Raw genomic sequence first — 19,210 nt, 5'->3', positions numbered from 1 at the left:
ATGAACATTTCTAAGGTCTAGACGCACTCTGCTAAGGGTGAAGGTAATTATACTGTAAACCCAGGTAGAGCAATTTCAAGTATGCTTTAAAATTTTAATGGGAACAATTTAAACCTTCTTTTAAGTAAACATTTCTAGTTTAATTCAAGTATAATTCTCTCATTATAACTATAGATCTTAATTATTTCATTCAGTGTGCTAGTGTGTAATAATACAAACACACTAAACAATCCTGCCTTCTATTTACAATAATTTACTTCTAAATTCATTTCAGGAAAACATATCCATAGACAGCAATCTCTTCAGGCTCTGTGGATGCGGTGACCGAAACATTGTGATTATAATGGCATATGAGAGCATTATTTATTTTGAATGTGTCAGTGCACAATCTCAAACAATAATTTTTGATCCCATAAAATTACCTGCCAAAGCTAGGTGCAACCGGTGCTTTACTGTTCATGGTGACACCAGTAAATTATTGGAAAATTCAGGTTCTTTGTGTCTCTTCCAAAGCAAGTTTGTTACTTTTACTACGCCTGTCAAACAATTTTCATGGTGATTACACTGTATAAAAAGGGGCCTTATTTCAGCATCAGTTAACCTTGATTCCAGGGTTTTGGTCGCTTCCAAGAGCTCTAGTTTAAATCTCAGCTCTTTGGGCCTTTCATTCTAATATAATTGTTCTCCGGATTGTTTTCAGGCTTCCACTATAACGCCATCACAACCCAACTATCCACACACATGATGTAACATAAGCAGTAATAATTGCAATGATGAGACTTGTCTTTGTAAAGCACTTTGACCACTGATCACTACGCACTCATGTATAAGCTTTGCTCAATAGTTTTTAGACTTAAAGCAAAGGTTCCACAAACTTTAAGTCTTCAGTGTTGTTTAATCTTCTTGTCAATGTCTCTATTACATAGTAAAGTGTAAAGATGAACAAACCTCATACGTTTTGATGGCTTTCATTGATATTTATACAGAAGCTTTAATAGGTTATCGAGGACATTAGAGAGTTTTGTTGCCACATAGCCAACATTTCCATGTTTTCATGCCTAAGTTGATTAACTGGCGGATGGGGGTGGGGTACTGGTGCCTATCTCGAGTGATCGCAGGTCATGGAAGTTGCTGGCCTTTTTAGGGGCCCTGAGGCTTTCGTCACAGCCATTGTACCTGTTTACTTTAAGTTCCTGATGATTTGATGGGTGCTGTTCTACGGTAAGCAAAATTCTTTCATGTGAAGCCCTCTTCATAGAGGTGGTGACAGTATATGTTTTCTTAAAGGTGACCGCAGCAGAAGAGGGAAAATTATTTCAAGCACCACTTCCTTTTAAAACAACAATGCTGTTCTTCTAATTCAGTCACAATGACAAACTGAAATCAATTACCTTCCCTTGTTAACCCTTAGCCATGAGCTAACCGTAAAACCATTTGAATGATGCAGACAGGTAATTTTGTGAAAGAGTTAAAACATGGTGCAAATGTAGATTTTGTGATTAGGTTTATTTTCATTGACATGGTAACTAATTGTATTTCATTTGATTACTTGTCTACATTTTTGATTGAATGACTTTGCCTGGAATTTTATTCATTTGTTATCATGTTACTTGATTAATTGTCAGGCCTGGTTCTGAATGAAAATGGCAGGTAGATGAGTAAAGGACTCACAACAAAGGACTCTGATAAAAAGTCAGCTAATTTCCGTTAAGACATTAAAGGGCAGGGCAGATGGGTGGTCAGTCTAGCAACAACAATCAATGCAGGGATCTTAAGGTGAAACGTTAGAGTCCAGGCATGTAACTGTTTATGTAAATCAGTTTCCACTCAAAGAAAATTCACAAAAGATAAATCCACTGAGAGGTTTATACAAAACTGAAGCTGGTGGACTGAATTAGATAACTTCAAAAAGCACACTGGCACAGAGATCAGGTAGGCACAAACAGCGGGACTGTCACATGGGCAGGAAGTTGAGGTATCTAAAATGAGAGACGGTACAATTATAACAGCACAAAATATATCATGAATGAAAAAACAATTTATCTTTCCTTCCATCAGTCCTCTGTACCTGCTTTGGGGCTGCAGCTCAAATATTTTAACAATCGAGTCTTACATAAATATCTTACGCCTCATCTTGGACGGCGAGTAGATGTTGTTCAATTATGTAATGTGTAAAGTGAAATTGTGAGCACTAGTTAACCTACTAGAAGGCAATAATGATAGTTTTATGACATTATCTCATGAGTTGGACACAGGCCGCAGGCGGTGAGCTTGACATGTTTGTCTTAAAACAGGGTGATTTCTTAGGAGAAGGAGCCAGATTAGAACCTATGTGGCAGATCGTTATGGGGTTTATTCTATCTTGAGTTTATAGTTCATTTTACATAGCTGCCTGAATGGGAATGTTAAGTATTGTTTTAACTACCATTACAGTGTTTCAGTGATGCCTGCCATTTACTGGCTGGCCCGTATTGCAGACCACCTAGCTTATTCTCCATAAGGATGCTTCCAAACCATGAAAAATTGCCATAAGCAGTTATGTAAAGGTAATGGTGTTGCACTGTACAGGTGATGCTCTTAAATGGATCAACAGCATCAGCTTTGCTTTATACACTTATTAATCAATCAACCACAGCAGTTTGCAAGCATTGGAAATCTTAAGAGTTGCAATGGTGCTAAAGCACACAAGAGACACAAGACAGGAAAAGGACAACAAAAACACACATATAGTTCCTTTCAAAACCCTGGAAAAACATTTGATCATGACCCACTAAGGTTTCCTGGAGTTTTAAAAGCAAGCAGAACTACGTTGCTGCTGGTGCCTCTTTGTTGATTCAGCTTTTGGATTTGGGCAATGAAGAAAGGAGCATTTGTTCGAGAGAATTACCTATCACAGGAAAAATAATAAAAATGGGCAAAGCACCAAATCAACGGGGCAGAGTGACGATAGCATAATGTCTCACTGACAACTCACATAAGTCAAGCCTCTCAGCATCCTGCAGAGAAAAGATTGAACATGCAGCCATGTGTTTGGTTTGAACATAGAGTGGCAGAAAATGTCACTCCTGATGAATGCTCCGTAGCGCTGATAAGACGCACTCCCCTTTGAGAGAACATGCACACAAGACACGTGCACACATTGACAAATAAATACACACACGCAGGCACACACATGTAGTTCTAAAAATAAATCTTGAATTCTGAAGGGTCAAGTGGAGTCCAGACCAGCAGATACCAGCTCTGTGTCCACGGATCAGTCTGTGGCCTGTGGCAGCCTGTCTCTGCTCTCTGTCTGTCAGCCACCTTAAATGCTGTTCCCAGATCAGATCACACAGCAGCTAAATTTCTCTGTTTGTTTAATTTTTTTGTGCAAGAACCAAAACATGACCTTGCGTCTGTATGTTTGCAAACATGTTTTACATCGTGAAACAGACGTCAGTAGGCCAAATGGTGGTTGGCAGGGTTGTGGGGACGACAGAACCGTTGCGATGGGGTCATTTAGGAAGTGCTAGAGAGGCTCTGAAACTCCACCAAGTAACCTGTGTCCCTCAGAGTCTCCCGTAGGTGCTGCTTGGCCATAAAAACACTCATGGCAGTTTACATATTTCAGATCTTACTACCCCTGCCTATAAAGCTGCTCAAAGGGCACATTCATGGTTTGTTGTGTTGCTTAGAAGCACCCTACAAAATTTATCATTTTAATTAATGTTTAAAAGATGAATGAGACAAAGGACAAAACATACGTAAAAATTTGTCTTCATTTAAGAAAACACGATTTAACAGAAGAATAAATAAATAAAACTAACCAGTTTCATATACTTGTTAATTTGATTTAAATGTGTTCATTTACAGGCCCTACTATCTCAAATTACTTAAATAAAAAAATAATAATAAAAAATTGAATTATTAATAATGATTACCCCTGGAAAAAATGTTCTACGAATAATCTTCAGATCAAATTCAGATCAGTTCTGTGTCTTCACATTGTGTCAGTTATTTCAAATATTTGTATGATCCTAAAAAAATCAGGCAATGTCAAGGTCATCTATAAGTTTGGAGCCCTCTTCCTCTTCCTGTTGATTGATTTTACTGTAGGCCACATGTTCTTGCATATTCTAAGCTGTTTTTTTCTTTAAGCAAGCAAGGCTGAAATGACCACCGTCGCAACTCTGCCTCCCCTCTATGACAGGCTGTGTCAAAATTTGTGGATTAAATTTTTTATTCAGCCTTAAGGAGGAAACTGGGAACAGACAAAAACAAAATGGCACAGTAAATCCACAGTACAAGCAGGATTAGGATTTCATCCAATGAGCACTTGAAAAAGATACCAGACTCCTGCAAGCTTGCAAAGAAAAGTAGGAATAGACGATGGATGTCAGCTCTGTCACACTAATTTCAGAGGTTTCAGCTAATGGATTTAACACATGTTTATGCTCTCAAGACCTTTTTACATATTGACCTAGAAAACTGTATTTTAGTTCACATACATATATGATTGCTTTTTTCTCTAGTGCAGACGAGCATGGCTAGAAAAAGAATGGCTAGCAGTAATGTATATTGGCCGCAAACTGCGTCTTCACAAAATCCATTGGGTATACTTTGCCTGAAATAGTACCCAGAAAAATATTAATTAGAGGATTATATTCTCCATATTTTGACTAGCTTGGAACATAGCATGTGCTTCCTATCTTTACTTTTGGTACTCCCGCCCCAGAGACATCTGGTGAATAAACAGACTAAATGTTCTCGGGTGGTTTGTAGTGACAGGGTTTGGTTTGTTTGGAATTTTCTCTGTGTAAAAAGAAACTGAACCACTGGAAAAGGTTACAAGTTAAACTACATGTGAAAACACCGTTTGACTCAATGTTCTTTTGGAGGATCCATTTGTGCTTAACTTACATGTCTTGAGATGTTGCTTTAATATTTTTGCATCATGCTCTTTCCTCATGTTGCCCTCTACTGTGTGAAGTGCACCAGTCCCTCCTTCAGCAAAACACCCAAAACATGATTCTGCCATTGCCACTCACAGGATAGTATTCTCAGGCTTCCAAGCTTCCCTCTTTTATTCTCCAACTGTAACAATAGAAGTTATGAGCAAACACTTCAACTTTGTTTCATCAGACCACAGGACATTTCTCCAAAGACTAAGGTCTTTCTCCATGAGAATGTTTGCAAACTGTGATCTGGCTTTTCAGTTCATTTCGCAGTTTGAGTTATGGCTTCTTCCTCACTGAGTAGCCTTTGAGCTCATTACCGTACAGTACTTGCTTCACACTCGATCATGGCATTTAAGTGATTCAGCCAGCATCTTCACAAGGTCTTTTGCTTTTGTAATAGGGTTGCATATAATTGTTTAAACCGATTAATGCGCCACATAAAAAAAAAAACAACATGTCTTTAATACAGTCAATGTAAATATCTGGTAACAGCAGTAAATCCACCTCAAATAGCACTAAATAGAACAAAAATAAAATGAAGACTGAAATGATATTTTCTTCCTTATGTCTGGAATAAGTGGCTTAAATCACAAATGTACTTTGTTTTGTCTATTTTGAACTCATTGAAGTAAAGTGAATCTTGGCTCTGATGGTGATTTCTTTGTGATATCTCCTTTTAACCATTTTGCCCAAAGACAGACATGAACAAAAACAAAGTAGAGAAGTGAGTTATTAAATTTCTGATAGTGAGGGTTTAGGAATACTACATAAAGCCAGTGTGTAGCTCTCGTTAAAAGGTAGGAGTTAGAGTTAAGCTGTGGTGATGCAGGACCGGCTCTCAGTTCAGGCCTCACAGATATACACCCCTCCTCCCTGCCACACTTATGTGGCCACCCGCCAGTGCCTGCAGACGACACCAGAGGCAAAGCTGATCGTCTAAACAACCACAAAAACACCAAATAGTATCTCCCTTTAGCTTTTCGTGTTTTTGCATGTTATAGAGACTGTGCAGCTCCTGCGCACCCTTGTTGTGCTTTGGGATTCTTCCCAGATTGATTCCAGCACTAGTGTCTCCCAAACATGTTGACATTTTCAACCTGGCGGCAGACATGAGCAGCTCGGACGCCGCCGAGGTTTAAGGAGGGGGATGCAAAGTGAAGGTGACCGAGCTTCAGAGCAGACGCAAATGGACTGCGAGCACAAAAAGGGATGTAGGGGGGGAACGGGAGGAGGCGGCTGCTGGCTCAGGCTCGTCTTTCTGTCACTTCTGGTTTGGATTCGGCATGCTCCCACTGGAACTTCTTCATTATAAACCACAGCGCAGAAACTTTAGGGAGAGAAGCTGAACCTGACTCCACGTTTGGCTCTGTTCGCTTCTCATTCTTCATTTCCCACCCTCCCTTACCTCTTAGCCTCCAACAAAACAATTGTGTCCCCTCCAATCTCTTTTTTTGACTATGCCCTCTTTTCTTGTTCTCCAGAATTTACTCGCTCCATTTGCATTCCGCAACCTCCACTTTTCTCTGACATATTTTTTTGTTTTTAGCCAGCTTGTGTCGTGAGAAACCCCTTAGTTTTCTGATAAGGCTGATTAGGTGTTGATAAAAGTCCCTCTGGTAATCCAAATGCCATTATCTGACCTCATATCAACCCATTTTCCTTTTATTTATCTTGCATTGCACCCAAATAAAACCTTCACAACTGTATGCTAATATCCATATTGTGGGGAAACCTAAATAAATGCTTTAATATACTGTAACATTGGGGCTAACCCAAAAAAATCCCACAACAGCAACTAATTATTTAAAAGTCACTGTTTGCCTGAGAGACAGTGGCTAGACCAGAGTGGCCATGTGAGACATAGCAGCAGTACGCCACTTAGACTGATAGGACACAGCTGCTTTAGCGGGGGCCAAAGAGGCCACTACGTCTGCTACCTTAACAAATATCCACACACAGAGACAGTGTACCCTCCTAAACACCCCACACCCCACCCATATCCTGTCTACGCCTGACCTGACAGCCTCATCTCATGTTGTCAAACAAACCCTTCACCAGTGCTTCATCAGTATTATCTTCCATTTCTCTTCTCTACCAGTGTGTCTTTTTGTAAGATGCCTCATCAGAAGACTATCAGCCTACAAGTCCATTTCTTTACAGCGTTGTATACCTTCCTAAGGTTTAGGCTTTTTATGTGGCTCAGATTAACTTTAGTCCTGATGTGTCCTTGGTTAACCATAAGCTGAGCAAGTATTAGTATTGTCATCCAACTTCAGCTCTATCCTTGCGTAGTTTTTGATCTCACCATGCTGGCTAGAAAAGGCAAGAGAGACTAGACAATGATGCCAAATATTAAGATAATGCCAGAACTTCAGCTGTGTGAGAAGAACTATTCACAATTTCCATTAATGACAAGAAAGCTGCTTAAGACTGACATCAGAGATGCTAGATATCAGTTACACTGATTTATCAACCAGCTATTACAGGATTACACCTCTCAGTCTCCCTGGGAAAGTTTAGTGTTTAGAGTTTTGGAAAGGAGGATCCAACCAATTGTCAAAACTTGGATTCAGGAGGAGCAGTCTGGCTTTTTTCCTGCTCGTGGAACAGGGGACTATATCTTACGCCCTCAAAGAGTTGCTGAGGAGATCATTGGAGGCTGGTGTCCGGTTTTGTTGATCCAGAAAAGGCTGTGGTCACTGAGTGATTTTGAGATAGGTGTGGCAGGAGCAGAGAGTGGCAGGGATACCTGTAAGGGCTATCCAGTAATTGACTAACTAAAGCAGGAGTTGTTTCTGTATACTTGGAGTCTAATCAGAACAGCTTTGGTGCTGATTAGACTCCAGCAGGGCTGCCCCTTATCCCTGATCCTTTTTGTGTTCATTATTGATAATTTTGTAAGGAGAATGTCTGGTTTAGGTATCACAAGTCTCAAGTCTCATCTTTGCTCTTTGCAAATGATGTGGTTCCGCTGGCACCTCCTGACAGGTGAGCAAGTGTGCCCCTTAGATTTTGTCAGGAATACTTGCATAGAAGCTTATAATGCTCAGAAAAACCTTCCTTGACTGTACTATACTATAAGTCAAATTTGGAGCAGCAGAAGATTAGCCAGGTCTAACAGTAGGGCTGGTAATATTATAAATGACTTACAGTTCAAAGAAATTGTTCAGATAATTTGTCTCTTTGGTGTTCTGCACCTAAACTATTCTTGGACCTAACTGAACTATCCATTCAGTGGAACCATTAGTAGTGATGATTGCAATGGACAGTTGTTTTCTGTTAAACTGTTGAGCAAATCCTTGAGCTACTTGGATGGCCACTTAATCTTTCTTTAATGATTTATCTCATTACACTGGCTATCACACAACTGGATATAAGTTTAATAAGCCATATGGCAATGCATTTCCAGTGCCATATGGTCTGTAAAGTAGATGCAAATCCTTACCACTAGTAAAGGCTCCCACAGAGTCAGGTGTACTCAAGGCAGACTCAATGCAGACTCAAAGCGAACATCCGCCAGCCACTTCCACGCAAAGCCCATTTTTTATGATGACAGAATAAACTGCTTGGCAGAAAAAAGTCTTTACATCAAAGTGTTTTTTATGTGACATTCTACTCAGTGTCACTGCCACTCTCTGTGCTCCACTAACAAGTGTATTCTCCTTCCTCCTCCCTAGTCTAGTTTAATGGCCTCAAATACCACCTCCTATTCTTTTGTCTTTCCAAAGCTACAAGGCAAATTAGCTCTTCCTCTTTGTCCAATGATGCCATAACAGAAAGTGTGGGAAATGTAGGAATTTGATGATCTGCTCAAAGCTTTGAGATTTTTAATTTGCTGTAAAAGACTTATCTTTACTCAATAGTGTTTTACTGAAGTACAGCCTGGTACCTTGATAGTATTTATGATATTATTTATTTGTTTTGGTTTTTGTGATATTTTGGTTTAAAATGTGCTAACATAGTCTCACTCTGCTGAGACTATGTTAGCACAATTGTCCAGTTATGAATGCAAAATAAAACAGCTATTTTTTTTCCAAAATACAATAACAGCAAAATTTTCATTTTTTGGGTTTGGCAGTGCCCAGCTGTAACAAGCAAACCAGGACTGGAACATTTAGCGCAGGTTTTAGTTTCAGTACTAATTTTGGGTGCTTGGGATGGAAGATGGTTGATTTGATGCACAGCTGAAACACTCTGACGCTAAGCTAAAAATATTGAAGCAACTAGAATAAAGAGTATGCAGTATTGTAGGTTTATTAACACTAAATACTACAGAGACCAAAAAAGAAACAAAAAGGTATCTAGCAAGAATCATGGGTGCATCCAAAGGCTGAAGCGTACATAAGAAATAAGTTGAGAGTGATGAAGCAACTGAGCGATCAGTTACAATTGATCACCTCATAATTAATAAGTTGTCAACACTTATTATTATTGGGGATAAGATTTCTGAGTCTGGCAGAGAACAGTGTGTTTTTTAACACTGTTTAGATGTACAACCACAAAAGCGGTTTCACTAACTCCAGAGTCAGCTTGATGAAGTAGGCATCTTTAAGGATTGAAAATCTGAAGCCAAAACACGCATCATTTGCATCCAAACAGCTACAGAATAACTAAGGAAAATATAAGCTGTGTGTATCAGAGTTCAGACCGTATAAAATTGATTTTGTTTGGCAGTAATGCGTTGTGCTTAGTACTGTTGTCAAGAGGTTTGTATCTTTCTGAAACCCAAGCTGTTTTTCAAAAGAACAGATGTTATTTTATCAGGAGACACACAAGTCCTCTAACATACACTTGTCATGCCTAAAATGATGACCATCTGCTTTTAGTTTTTTGGTCCCCCTGTTACAGTTTTGACCCATTGAGTTATGGACGCCGCTAGATCTCTGAAGGTGTGCTGTGGTACCCAGCACCAGGATGTTAGCAGCAGAGCTTTTAAGCTCTGCGAGTTGTGAGGTGGGGCTTCCACTTGTTTGCATAACATATCCCACAGATGCTAAATTGAATTGAGATCTGGGGAATTTGGAGGCCAAGTCAACACCTCAACGTTTTTGTTCTGGGTCTCAAACCATTCCTGAACCATATTTGCTTTATGGCAGGATGTATTGCTGTGCTGAAAGAAGCCAAAGCCATAAGGGAACAGCACTACATTGAACAGGTATACATGGTCTTCAACAATGCGTATGTTGGTGCTTCATGTCAAAATGACATCCACGTGGATGGCAGGACACAAGGTTTCCCAGCACAACATTGCCCAAATCATCACTCTGCCTCCACCAGCTTCCTTTCTTCTCATAGTTCTTCCTGGTGTGATGTGTTTCCCAGATATGCAATGCACTGTGCATCAACCATGGATGTTAAAGAAAATTTGATTTGAACAGGTCACCCTCTCTAATTACTCTGTGGTTCAGATCAGATGCTCATGTGTTAATTGTTTGTGCTTTTGACAGTAGACAGTGGTCATGATGAACACTAGTCTGTGGCTATGTAGCCCCATGTACAACAACCTATATTGCACTGTTCTGATACCTTTTTGTCTATCAGAGCCAGCATGAACTACTTTAGCAATTTGAACTACAGCATCTCATCTGTTAGAACAGACCATGACAACCAACAGCTGTTCCCCATGTGCATCAATGAGCCTGTGTTCCATCCTAAGACAACATTTGACCACTGCACACTGGGAACACCTAACAGGAGCTACAGTTCTGGAAATCTCTGTCCTAGTTACCGGGCCATCACAATTTTGGCCCTTGTCAAACTTTATTCAACCACCCATTCAGAGGTGCCACAAAGAAGAAATAGTGGCTTCCATTCACTTAACATTGTCATTGGTTAATATTTTAGGCCTGATTAGTGGTTTTGCCTTGGTAGGGTCTTTTTTCCTTTATATATTAAGTTTCTTGGATAGCTAGAAAGAAAGCACATTTTCACATTACCTTCCAAGAACCAGGAGCGTTGTACCAGGTTATTGGAGGTTCTTTGACAGGTTACATGAACATGCTTTTTTAGATTCTAACTGGTTTCACAGCTAATTAACATCCATGGCTGGATGACGGTCCCAGCAAACATGGCCTTACATCAACACATAGCATTGTAGGCCAATAAACCTCTTAATCAAATGGCTGGAGGACAACTGGATTCCATGGATGGCATTTGGTATTTAAAGCATTTAAAATATGTGACTGTTCCTGTCAGGAGCAAAGGTTTCTATGTACTCCTTAGCCATAATTTTTTAGAACTGATAGCAATGACAATGTGCTAATCTTGTCAAAAAATAGGATGATAAAAAATCCTGCCACAGTATAATACAACTGTTTGTAATTCCCCTCCTGAGTTTGGACATCATTTTGTGAAATTTTGTACAGTTTGGCCACTTTTAGCTGCTCACATCTGCTCCATCTAAAACAAAAGAAATTATACAGAACGCTAACAGTCGTATTATGATTTACAAGTCTGCACGGTTTGCCAATAAACACGTACAGTTGCATTACGCAATGTGAGGTTTGAACATGGTCTAGACAAAAATGATTAAGCTATTTGCATCATCGTCCATTCAAAATGGATCTGACCGCCGTGGTTCACACATCTGCGCGCTAACTGTAAATATGGTGTTTAAAATGTGCAGTAATATCTGTCTAATTGGTATATGGTATCTCTTTGTGGGTTTATCACACAAGTCAAAAGACACACACGCACATGTGGCTCCAGACAGTTCAGATGAGACTTGTCACATTCATTGACATGGGGCCCAATTAAAGGGGAGGATTAAGCCAGGGCTGGATGACCTCCTCAGGAATCTGTCCGAGACACTGTGTGTACACTGTCAAACCTTCCCTTTAAGCACTTTCACCTGCTAATTAAGGCACTGGACATGCTAGTGTGTGTGTGTGTGTGTGTGTGTGTGTGTGTGTGTGTGTGTGTGTGTGTGTGTGTTCCTGTCTTGGCATCACAGTGAGAACCATTTTCCCGATTTCACCATCAAATTGAAGACCGTTTGTACCAAAGTGAGGGCATTTTGCTGGTCCTCACGACCTATTTTGCTAACGGTTAGGTTTAGGACTAAGGTGTGAATTGACTTTAGGTTAAGGTTAGGGTTAGGTAAGCACTGGTAATGGTTAGGTTTAGGGTTATTGTCAGGGTTAGGGCATAGAAAGGGTTGAAAATGACTGAAGATCAATGGAAGTCAATGGGAGTCAACACATGGTCCTCACTACATATAGCAAAACAAGAGTGTGTGTGTGTGTGTGTGTGTGTGTGTGTGTTTGTGTGTGTGTGTGTGCATGCGTGTGTCCATGCATGTATGTGTGCACATGTGCACCTGTGCAATTTGTGTGTGTGTGTTTATTCACAGAGACAAATTCACTTGCAAATGTCAAGGATAGATTTGCAGACCAAGAAGCTTTAATGTAAATATTTGACTGGAGTATTGTGCGGCTTCTTGGAGCTCACTCCAGCACACGTCAGACTCAGAACAGACTTACGGAAAACAGATAAGGCATGTCATTTATTACATTAAAATATTACGTGTTTTGTTCCGAGCATCTCAGTGGCGTGTGGAGGAGCTCCTCTGCAACAAAAGTTGGGCAGGGTTTAGGGTGTGAAGTGATTAAAACAGAGAGGGTAGGCCCAATCAGTTGTTGTTGAACAAAGCTCTCATTGTTTTTAATTTTACACTCAAATTATCATAATCTATATTTGGTAAATGAAAAAGGACCAGAGTAGGAAGTTGGTGGATTAAGGCAACAAGGATAAAATCTGTTAAAATATATTGAAGCTGCAAACTACAATGTAGTTTACAATGATTTTATACGATAACCCAACATTAAGTTGCTTCTTTCAAAAGTCAACTAGTTAAGAAGGAGTAAATCTTGTGTAATTTTATGTCAGTATAAATGCTGACATGTTGCAAACTGCTATGAAGGCCGCAGTTGGCCACAAGCCATGAAGGGAACACAATAGCATGTGGAAGAAGGTGCTTTGGTCAGATCAGACCAAACCTGAACTTTTTGCCCCTTATTCAAAACACACTGCACATCATCATCTCCACAGTAAAACACAGAGGTGGCAGCTGATGCTTTACAGTGGGAATAGGGAACCTGGTCAGAGTTGATAGAAAGCTGGATGAAGGGATATACAGGGCAATGCTGGAAGAAAATCTCTTAGGGGCAGCAAAATACTTGAGACTGGGAAAGAGGTTCACCTTCCATCAACAGCCTTAAACGTAAAGTCAGATCTACAATGGAACTGTTTAGATCAAAGCATGTTCCTGTGTTAGAATGGCCTAGACAAAGTTCCTACCTTATAAAAAAAATTAAAAGCATGTTTAATTTTCCTTCTACTTTACAGTTCAAGGGGAATACCCAATAAAATACAGGCACATAGTATACCATGACTAAATGTAGAAAGATTCAAGGTATATAAATACTTTTGTAAAGCACTATACAATACATAAGTAAAAGCAATACATGCTCTGTACTCTTCAGTATCATTTAGTTTAGCTAGTTGCTGATCAGATGTGTTGCATTGTTTGGGACCTAAAATTATGACATGATTTGATTCAGATTTTTCTCATTTGATTTTTCTTATGCACTGACCAGAGGACAATCACTGATTTTCTGAATGAGGTTTGGTTGAAGTCAAACTAAATCTGAAAAACGTTCTTTAGTATTTGAACAAGTATAATGCTGCTACAATCTGAGTATTTGCTAAACTGGTTTCTTTCGGCTGGTCCCTGAAACCCTATTTTGTGCCCCAACCATACATGGTCACAAAGTGGCACTGGTGCAAACAGGAACCCACTTCCCAGCCAGTGTACCTGAACACTGAGACCACGCTTAGAAACCAATACAACCTCAATACTGAAGTTTTGTGCACAGAGTTCTGAATGCCTTTGTGGATCCTATCCATGTCATGGCAGATCTTTTACATCATGTTGGGGTCTTCCTACTTTGTGAAGATATCCTAAGTGACTCTTGTCATGCGTTAACTGAAACGTCATGGAAATGTCAAAAAAAGACAGGGTAATTCTCTCATAATCTGAGCAGTGGCCTTAATATAGGGTCTTGAAAAATGCTCAAATATTGTTTGCTGTAATTTATAACTGGCAAATCAACCAAGTAAAATGTGAACCAATTAAGCACAGTACTTGAAAGTCCCACCCTCTTCCACTGTCTGTCAGTCTGTCATGACTGTCAATCTCAAATGCAGCACTAACAAACCTGGCAGTAATGTGCATCAAAAGTGATCCAATCATGTCTGGAAAATACTAGATACTGGTGTGAACCCATCAAGGAAGCAATGAGGATGGGTTTCCCCAGACTGCGTTCAGTGGTGGCCTTGGACACTAGTGTCTGCATTAGTTTTGGCAGTTTGAACGTAATTTGTCCTGGGACACTTTCATGGACCACCCAGTGATGTGACATGAATCCCTTCTCAGTTCATTTATATTGACCACTAAACAGCAATCTTCAATACTCTGAGGACAGATTTTTTTCAGATAAAAGTTTTTCTTGCTGAAAACGTCCTGAGTAAATATATTCTCTCACAAGTGAAGACTTTATTGACCAGTGCATGTCAAGAAGATCTATGAGTAACTGAATGTCTCTTTGATATGTTGTTTATTTTTTTATTTTTTTTTATATATATATATTTGGAGCCTGATTGAAGCCTCTACAAAATCTCTCTATATGTGAAATGTCCACTCATGTTTACCCACCACAGTGTGCAAAAAATAATGAAGTTGTGCGAGCCAGCTGTCAACTATTTTACTGTGGTGGAATAACTCTGTGCACTGATGGGTTGGTAAATTCAGACAATATTTTATTGTGTGTTTCCCTCTATTAGGCTACACAGGTTAGCATAAAAATGTTTACAGCTGAAATAACTCCACAAGAATGTATCTCAGTCGCTGATGTCTAAATAATAACAGACATGAGCCATGGCTGTGAACATATGTCTTTGAATGCATACGTAATCAGTCATGCTGTGAAATGTTTAAATTGCAAGCTAAAATAAGACTAAGATCATCAAGAAGGGAGTCGTAAGATGCATTATTTCATTTAGAATTCAGTCTGTAGAGAAAAGGTAATCTTCGGTTAACTATGGAGATGGTATTGTAAAACGACCATATTCTTGTGGCACAGAGCTTTGTTGTTCATGTTCTGTAGTGAGATTGAGTTGCGAAACGTTTAAAGTAAATTACTTGGTGTGCAATTGCTTTTCAACAGCAGTGCAAATTTATATTAAAACGTTCACACTTTAATTTCCAATTAATGATTTCATCAGAATAGGAAGCTTTTTAAAAAAGGAGTACATTAAAAAACTTTGTAATAACTGAAAATGTCAACTTTAAAAACTTGATAAAATATACCAGCAGACATGCATAACTTTGGTGACATGCTCATCTTTTCTGTGTTTTTTCTAAGTAATAGATTAAAAATAATTAGCTGCAAGTAATAACTCCAAGTTCATCGTAAAACATATTGCTCTGTTTTTCATAAATAGGTCTGAACAGTTTTTGGGCAGGAGGCTTGACACTTGGTCCTGGGACATCTGGGATACAATACCTTGCAAATGTAATTATCCTCTGGAAATTCTTCCACAATTTGTCATGTTGCATATAGAAATGTCACAAACCAACAGCAAGTAGTGCATTTTATAAAGTGGAAGGAAAATCATGTACGGTTCTCAATTCTTTGTAGAACCTTGTTTTTCTGCAATTTCAGCTGCAAGTCTTTTGTGAAGTATAGTATATCTTACCAGTTTAGCACATGTAAAGACTGAGCTCATTCTTCTTTCTTGAATAGCTCAAGCTCAGACAGACTGCACTGAGAGCATCTGTTAATGCCAATTTTCAAGTCTTGCCACAGATTCTCATTGGATTTATGTCTGGACTTTTAACACATGAATATGCTTTAATCTGAATTATTCTGCTGTTGCTCTGGTTCTATGTTCAGGGTGGTTGTCCTGCTGAAAAGTGAAATTCCATATCAGTCTAAAATCTTCTCTATCATACCAGGTTCTCTTCCAGGATTGCCCTATATCTAGCTCCATCCCACCAAATCTGACCAGCTTTGCCACCCGCAATGATGGTGGTGTTTTCAGTGTGATACTCTGATAGTTTTCCAGTACACATAGCATTACATTTTGGTCTCTCTTGACCAGAGAGCATTCCTTCACTTATTTGCTGCTTGTGGCCAACTTTACATAGCCCTTCTTACAGTTTTCTTTATTTAACAGCTTTCTCCTTACCAATCTGAGTTCACAATCTATAGTTGTCATTGCCATTTATCCTTTTCCATTTCACCTCACAATTCTGCACTACTTTGTGTTGATCTGTTATCAAAAGTCCTAATACGATTCTGCTCTATTCAGGTGGAGGAGTTGGGAAAGAGTACAGTCAAGAGTTTGAGTTTAACACTTAGTTTCTTCGGACAATAGGTGGTGTGTGGAAACTGTGTCCACTAAATATGGGCAGATGACATTTACTGTGTGATCCGGCTGCTGGGCAACGCAGCTGATCTGTTATTGTGCTGGGCAACAACAAATTCTGAAAAACAAAAAAGGCAAGCAGAAGGTTTTACATTATGAACATTATGAAGATTTTATTTGCTTGACTTTCTTTGCATTACAGTGGTGTGGTGATTGTCAAAAACAGGCCCAGTCTCAGCTTCATTACTAAACATGTAAAGCCTCAGTACTTGTATTGTTTTCTGTGACAGCCTGGCCTTTGGATCATTGAAGGCGCTGCTACTTCAGTCTCTGGTAAATTTTCCTGATGGTCTTTTGATGTCAGACAATGGTTTGGATGTTCCTTCCGTAACATGCTTATCAGAGAGCTGAAATCTCTTGGATTCTCTAAGCTTTTGTAAAAGCAGCTCTAAAAGCTTATCCTGTGGGTACCATTTTTACTTGAAAGTAAAGATCAGACTTTATCCCCAAGGTTTTGCTTCATTACACTCAGATTTTTCACTACACTCAGATTTTTAGACACAGTGAAGAAGTGAAACTGGACGTCTTGCGTTCTGCCTGTGTTGCGGCTCCACTATTTTCCTTTGAGTCTCTATCTCGATCTGGCGTTCTCCCCACTAATGACTGTCAGCTGGGCTGATAGGCAGATATATTTACACTGGTGGCAAGGGAGGAAGAAGTCATCAGCCAAACCCTGCTGTGCCTCTGGGCTACAGCAGGCGTGGCTTTGAGGAAACCCTGGCCCCTCCCTGAGTAGGGCATATCTCTGCGCGTTGTCCCCGGCCCCAGCTCAGAGCTCTCAGCCAGAAGCGACCAAAGCCTCTCTGGCCTGCAAAATCACACACTCCCACATCAGCTGCTGTGGGGTGAGAGCAGAGGAGAGGAGAGCAGAGGCAGACGGAGGAGTGCTAGATTCCACACCAGCTGAAAGCAACAGATTCAGACTATTTTGTTCTCATACACTTTTAATTTTGTTCTTAAGCTATTGATGAGGCAGCAAGGGCCAATTTTATCTCCCATGAGTCTGTGGTCCAGAGTTGGCCTGAGGGCGCGAAGTGTGTACAGCTTCTTGAATGTGTGTGGCTTGTTTTTGCAACCTTTGAACGCTGGAACTGTACTGAAATCATTATGACTCTTCTGGGCTCTGAGCACTCCGTACTGATACGAAGCAAGTTTAGATCAGGTAAGTTTATTTTTGGATTGCTTCTGAATGTATACTTTCAGTTTATTAGCGAACTCTTTGTGTGTTCTCGCTCATTTATCCTGCAACACCTTGCCAACCAACCCTTGCTCGACTTGTAGTACATCTCTTATACATAATTGGATTTGTCTCCCTTTTGTGTCGACGCATTGTAACGGCAGCCTGGTAACAGGTGTCAGCATCTACAGTTAACAGCAGAGTCAGTCTCCAGAGAGCTGAGACTAGCAGCATGCCTTGTCATACAGTGATGGATTTACAGCAGGAAGGATTTCTCGAGGTCCGCCAGCTTCCGTCTAGTTGTACCCACATGCTTGTGATGCCTCAGGCAGGTTGGTGCACTTGTTCTCTGCTGGTGCTGCTGCTGAGGGAGGTTGTCCAGGTTTTCCCTGTCCGATAAAAGTGTGATTAGATTTTGAAGAGAGGTCAGAGGTCAACTAAGTATGGCTCATGGTGCATTAACCCTTATTCTTCCTTCCTCCTGTATTCACATTCTTCAGTTCCAACGATATCTTTCCATCCATCCATTTTCAATATCCGCCTAATCTCTGCAGGGTCACAGGGTAGATGGTGCCCATCTCTGGCGGTCAGAAGGCAGGTCATTCCAGCACAATGGATTTCTTATTCATAAACTTGTTTTAGTTTTAAAGGTACAATTTGTGGTCCTGAGTGTGTGTGTTTGCGTTGTACCACCATATTGTGTACTCTGACCAACACTGCCACCTCCCTGAGGAAAATATAACTGATGGCGATGAGCATCAGCTCTGCGGCTTCATGTAGATTACCGATAGAAGGAGAGCAAGTTGGTGTGGAGGTGAATTTCACTGAGGAGTTTCTTATGTCCATGCTTCTACCCTAGTCAATCAGCTGTAACTGCATTCTGGAGATTGAAGGCCAAATGTCCCTTTTCCTTTGAGCCATATGGAGCACAGAAGCTTGCTGGAAATGGACCTTCTATGCTGTGGGGAATTTTTTAAAAGGGATTCCTGTAACAAATTCTTTCTATGAAAGCAGCTAGAGAGTCTGTGTTGCTCTAACCCGAATGCTCTGAAAAGATAATGCAGCACAGATGTAGAGATACCAACTCTAAACTAAAGTCCGCTTGATGTTACAGTCAGAGGAGTTAATACCGGGTGATACATATAACAACCAATGTGACTGTTCCAGCTAATTTATGAGTGCATGAGCAAACTAACAGAAGGAAGGCAGTCTGTAAATCTCTATGTGCAAACTGCTGAAGACAGGAGGGAGTCTGAGACAATCAGCCTGTGGAGAATTTACAGTTTTCTTTAAGCTGCAGCACACTGAGTGACATTCAGCGCCTTGTGAAAACCAGCAATTGTTGATATTTTTCCACCACGCTTGAACTACATGATCCCAGCCATGGGAGCCTTCGCTGCTTACCTCTAGCCTAAGGGAGCATTTAGCTCAATGTGAAAACTGCCATTCGTCACTGCTTCTGCATACACCACACTTTGGCAGCATTACTGAAGCCATGGGAACTGCCTCAGCTTTGTTGTGGCTAAAAGGAAAGATAATGATCTTATTTATGAGCTCCCTGTGGACCATGCAATGTTCTTCAAGTGTGTCACTCGCTAGTGCTCAT

At 40.1% G+C, this 19,210-nt stretch overlaps 1 protein-coding gene across 7 annotated transcripts in view; it reads left to right on the top strand.

The window, feature by feature from the left end:
* The window catches only part of myocd (myocardin), a 179,662-nt gene that overhangs the window by 118,474 nt on the left and 41,978 nt on the right, over positions 1–19,210 (top strand). For 2 of the 7 annotated variants that reach the window (XM_047376062.1, XM_047376060.1), the window contains exon 1: positions 17,196–17,589. The exons of the other annotated variants lie outside the window; for them this stretch is intronic. In XM_047376062.1, coding sequence (XP_047232018.1) covers positions 17,535–17,589 — 55 coding nt within the window. In that variant the 5' untranslated portion in view covers positions 17,196–17,534. Of the gene's footprint in view, positions 1–17,195; positions 17,590–19,210 lie in introns of those variants that run through there. 7 annotated transcript variants of the gene reach the window in all.

The sequence above is a fragment of the Girardinichthys multiradiatus genome, chromosome 10 (genome assembly GCF_021462225.1).
Source record: "Girardinichthys multiradiatus isolate DD_20200921_A chromosome 10, DD_fGirMul_XY1, whole genome shotgun sequence".
In the NCBI taxonomy this organism is placed as follows: Eukaryota; Metazoa; Chordata; class Actinopteri; order Cyprinodontiformes; family Goodeidae; genus Girardinichthys; species Girardinichthys multiradiatus.
This window is presented reverse-complemented; position numbering and strand designations above follow the sequence as displayed.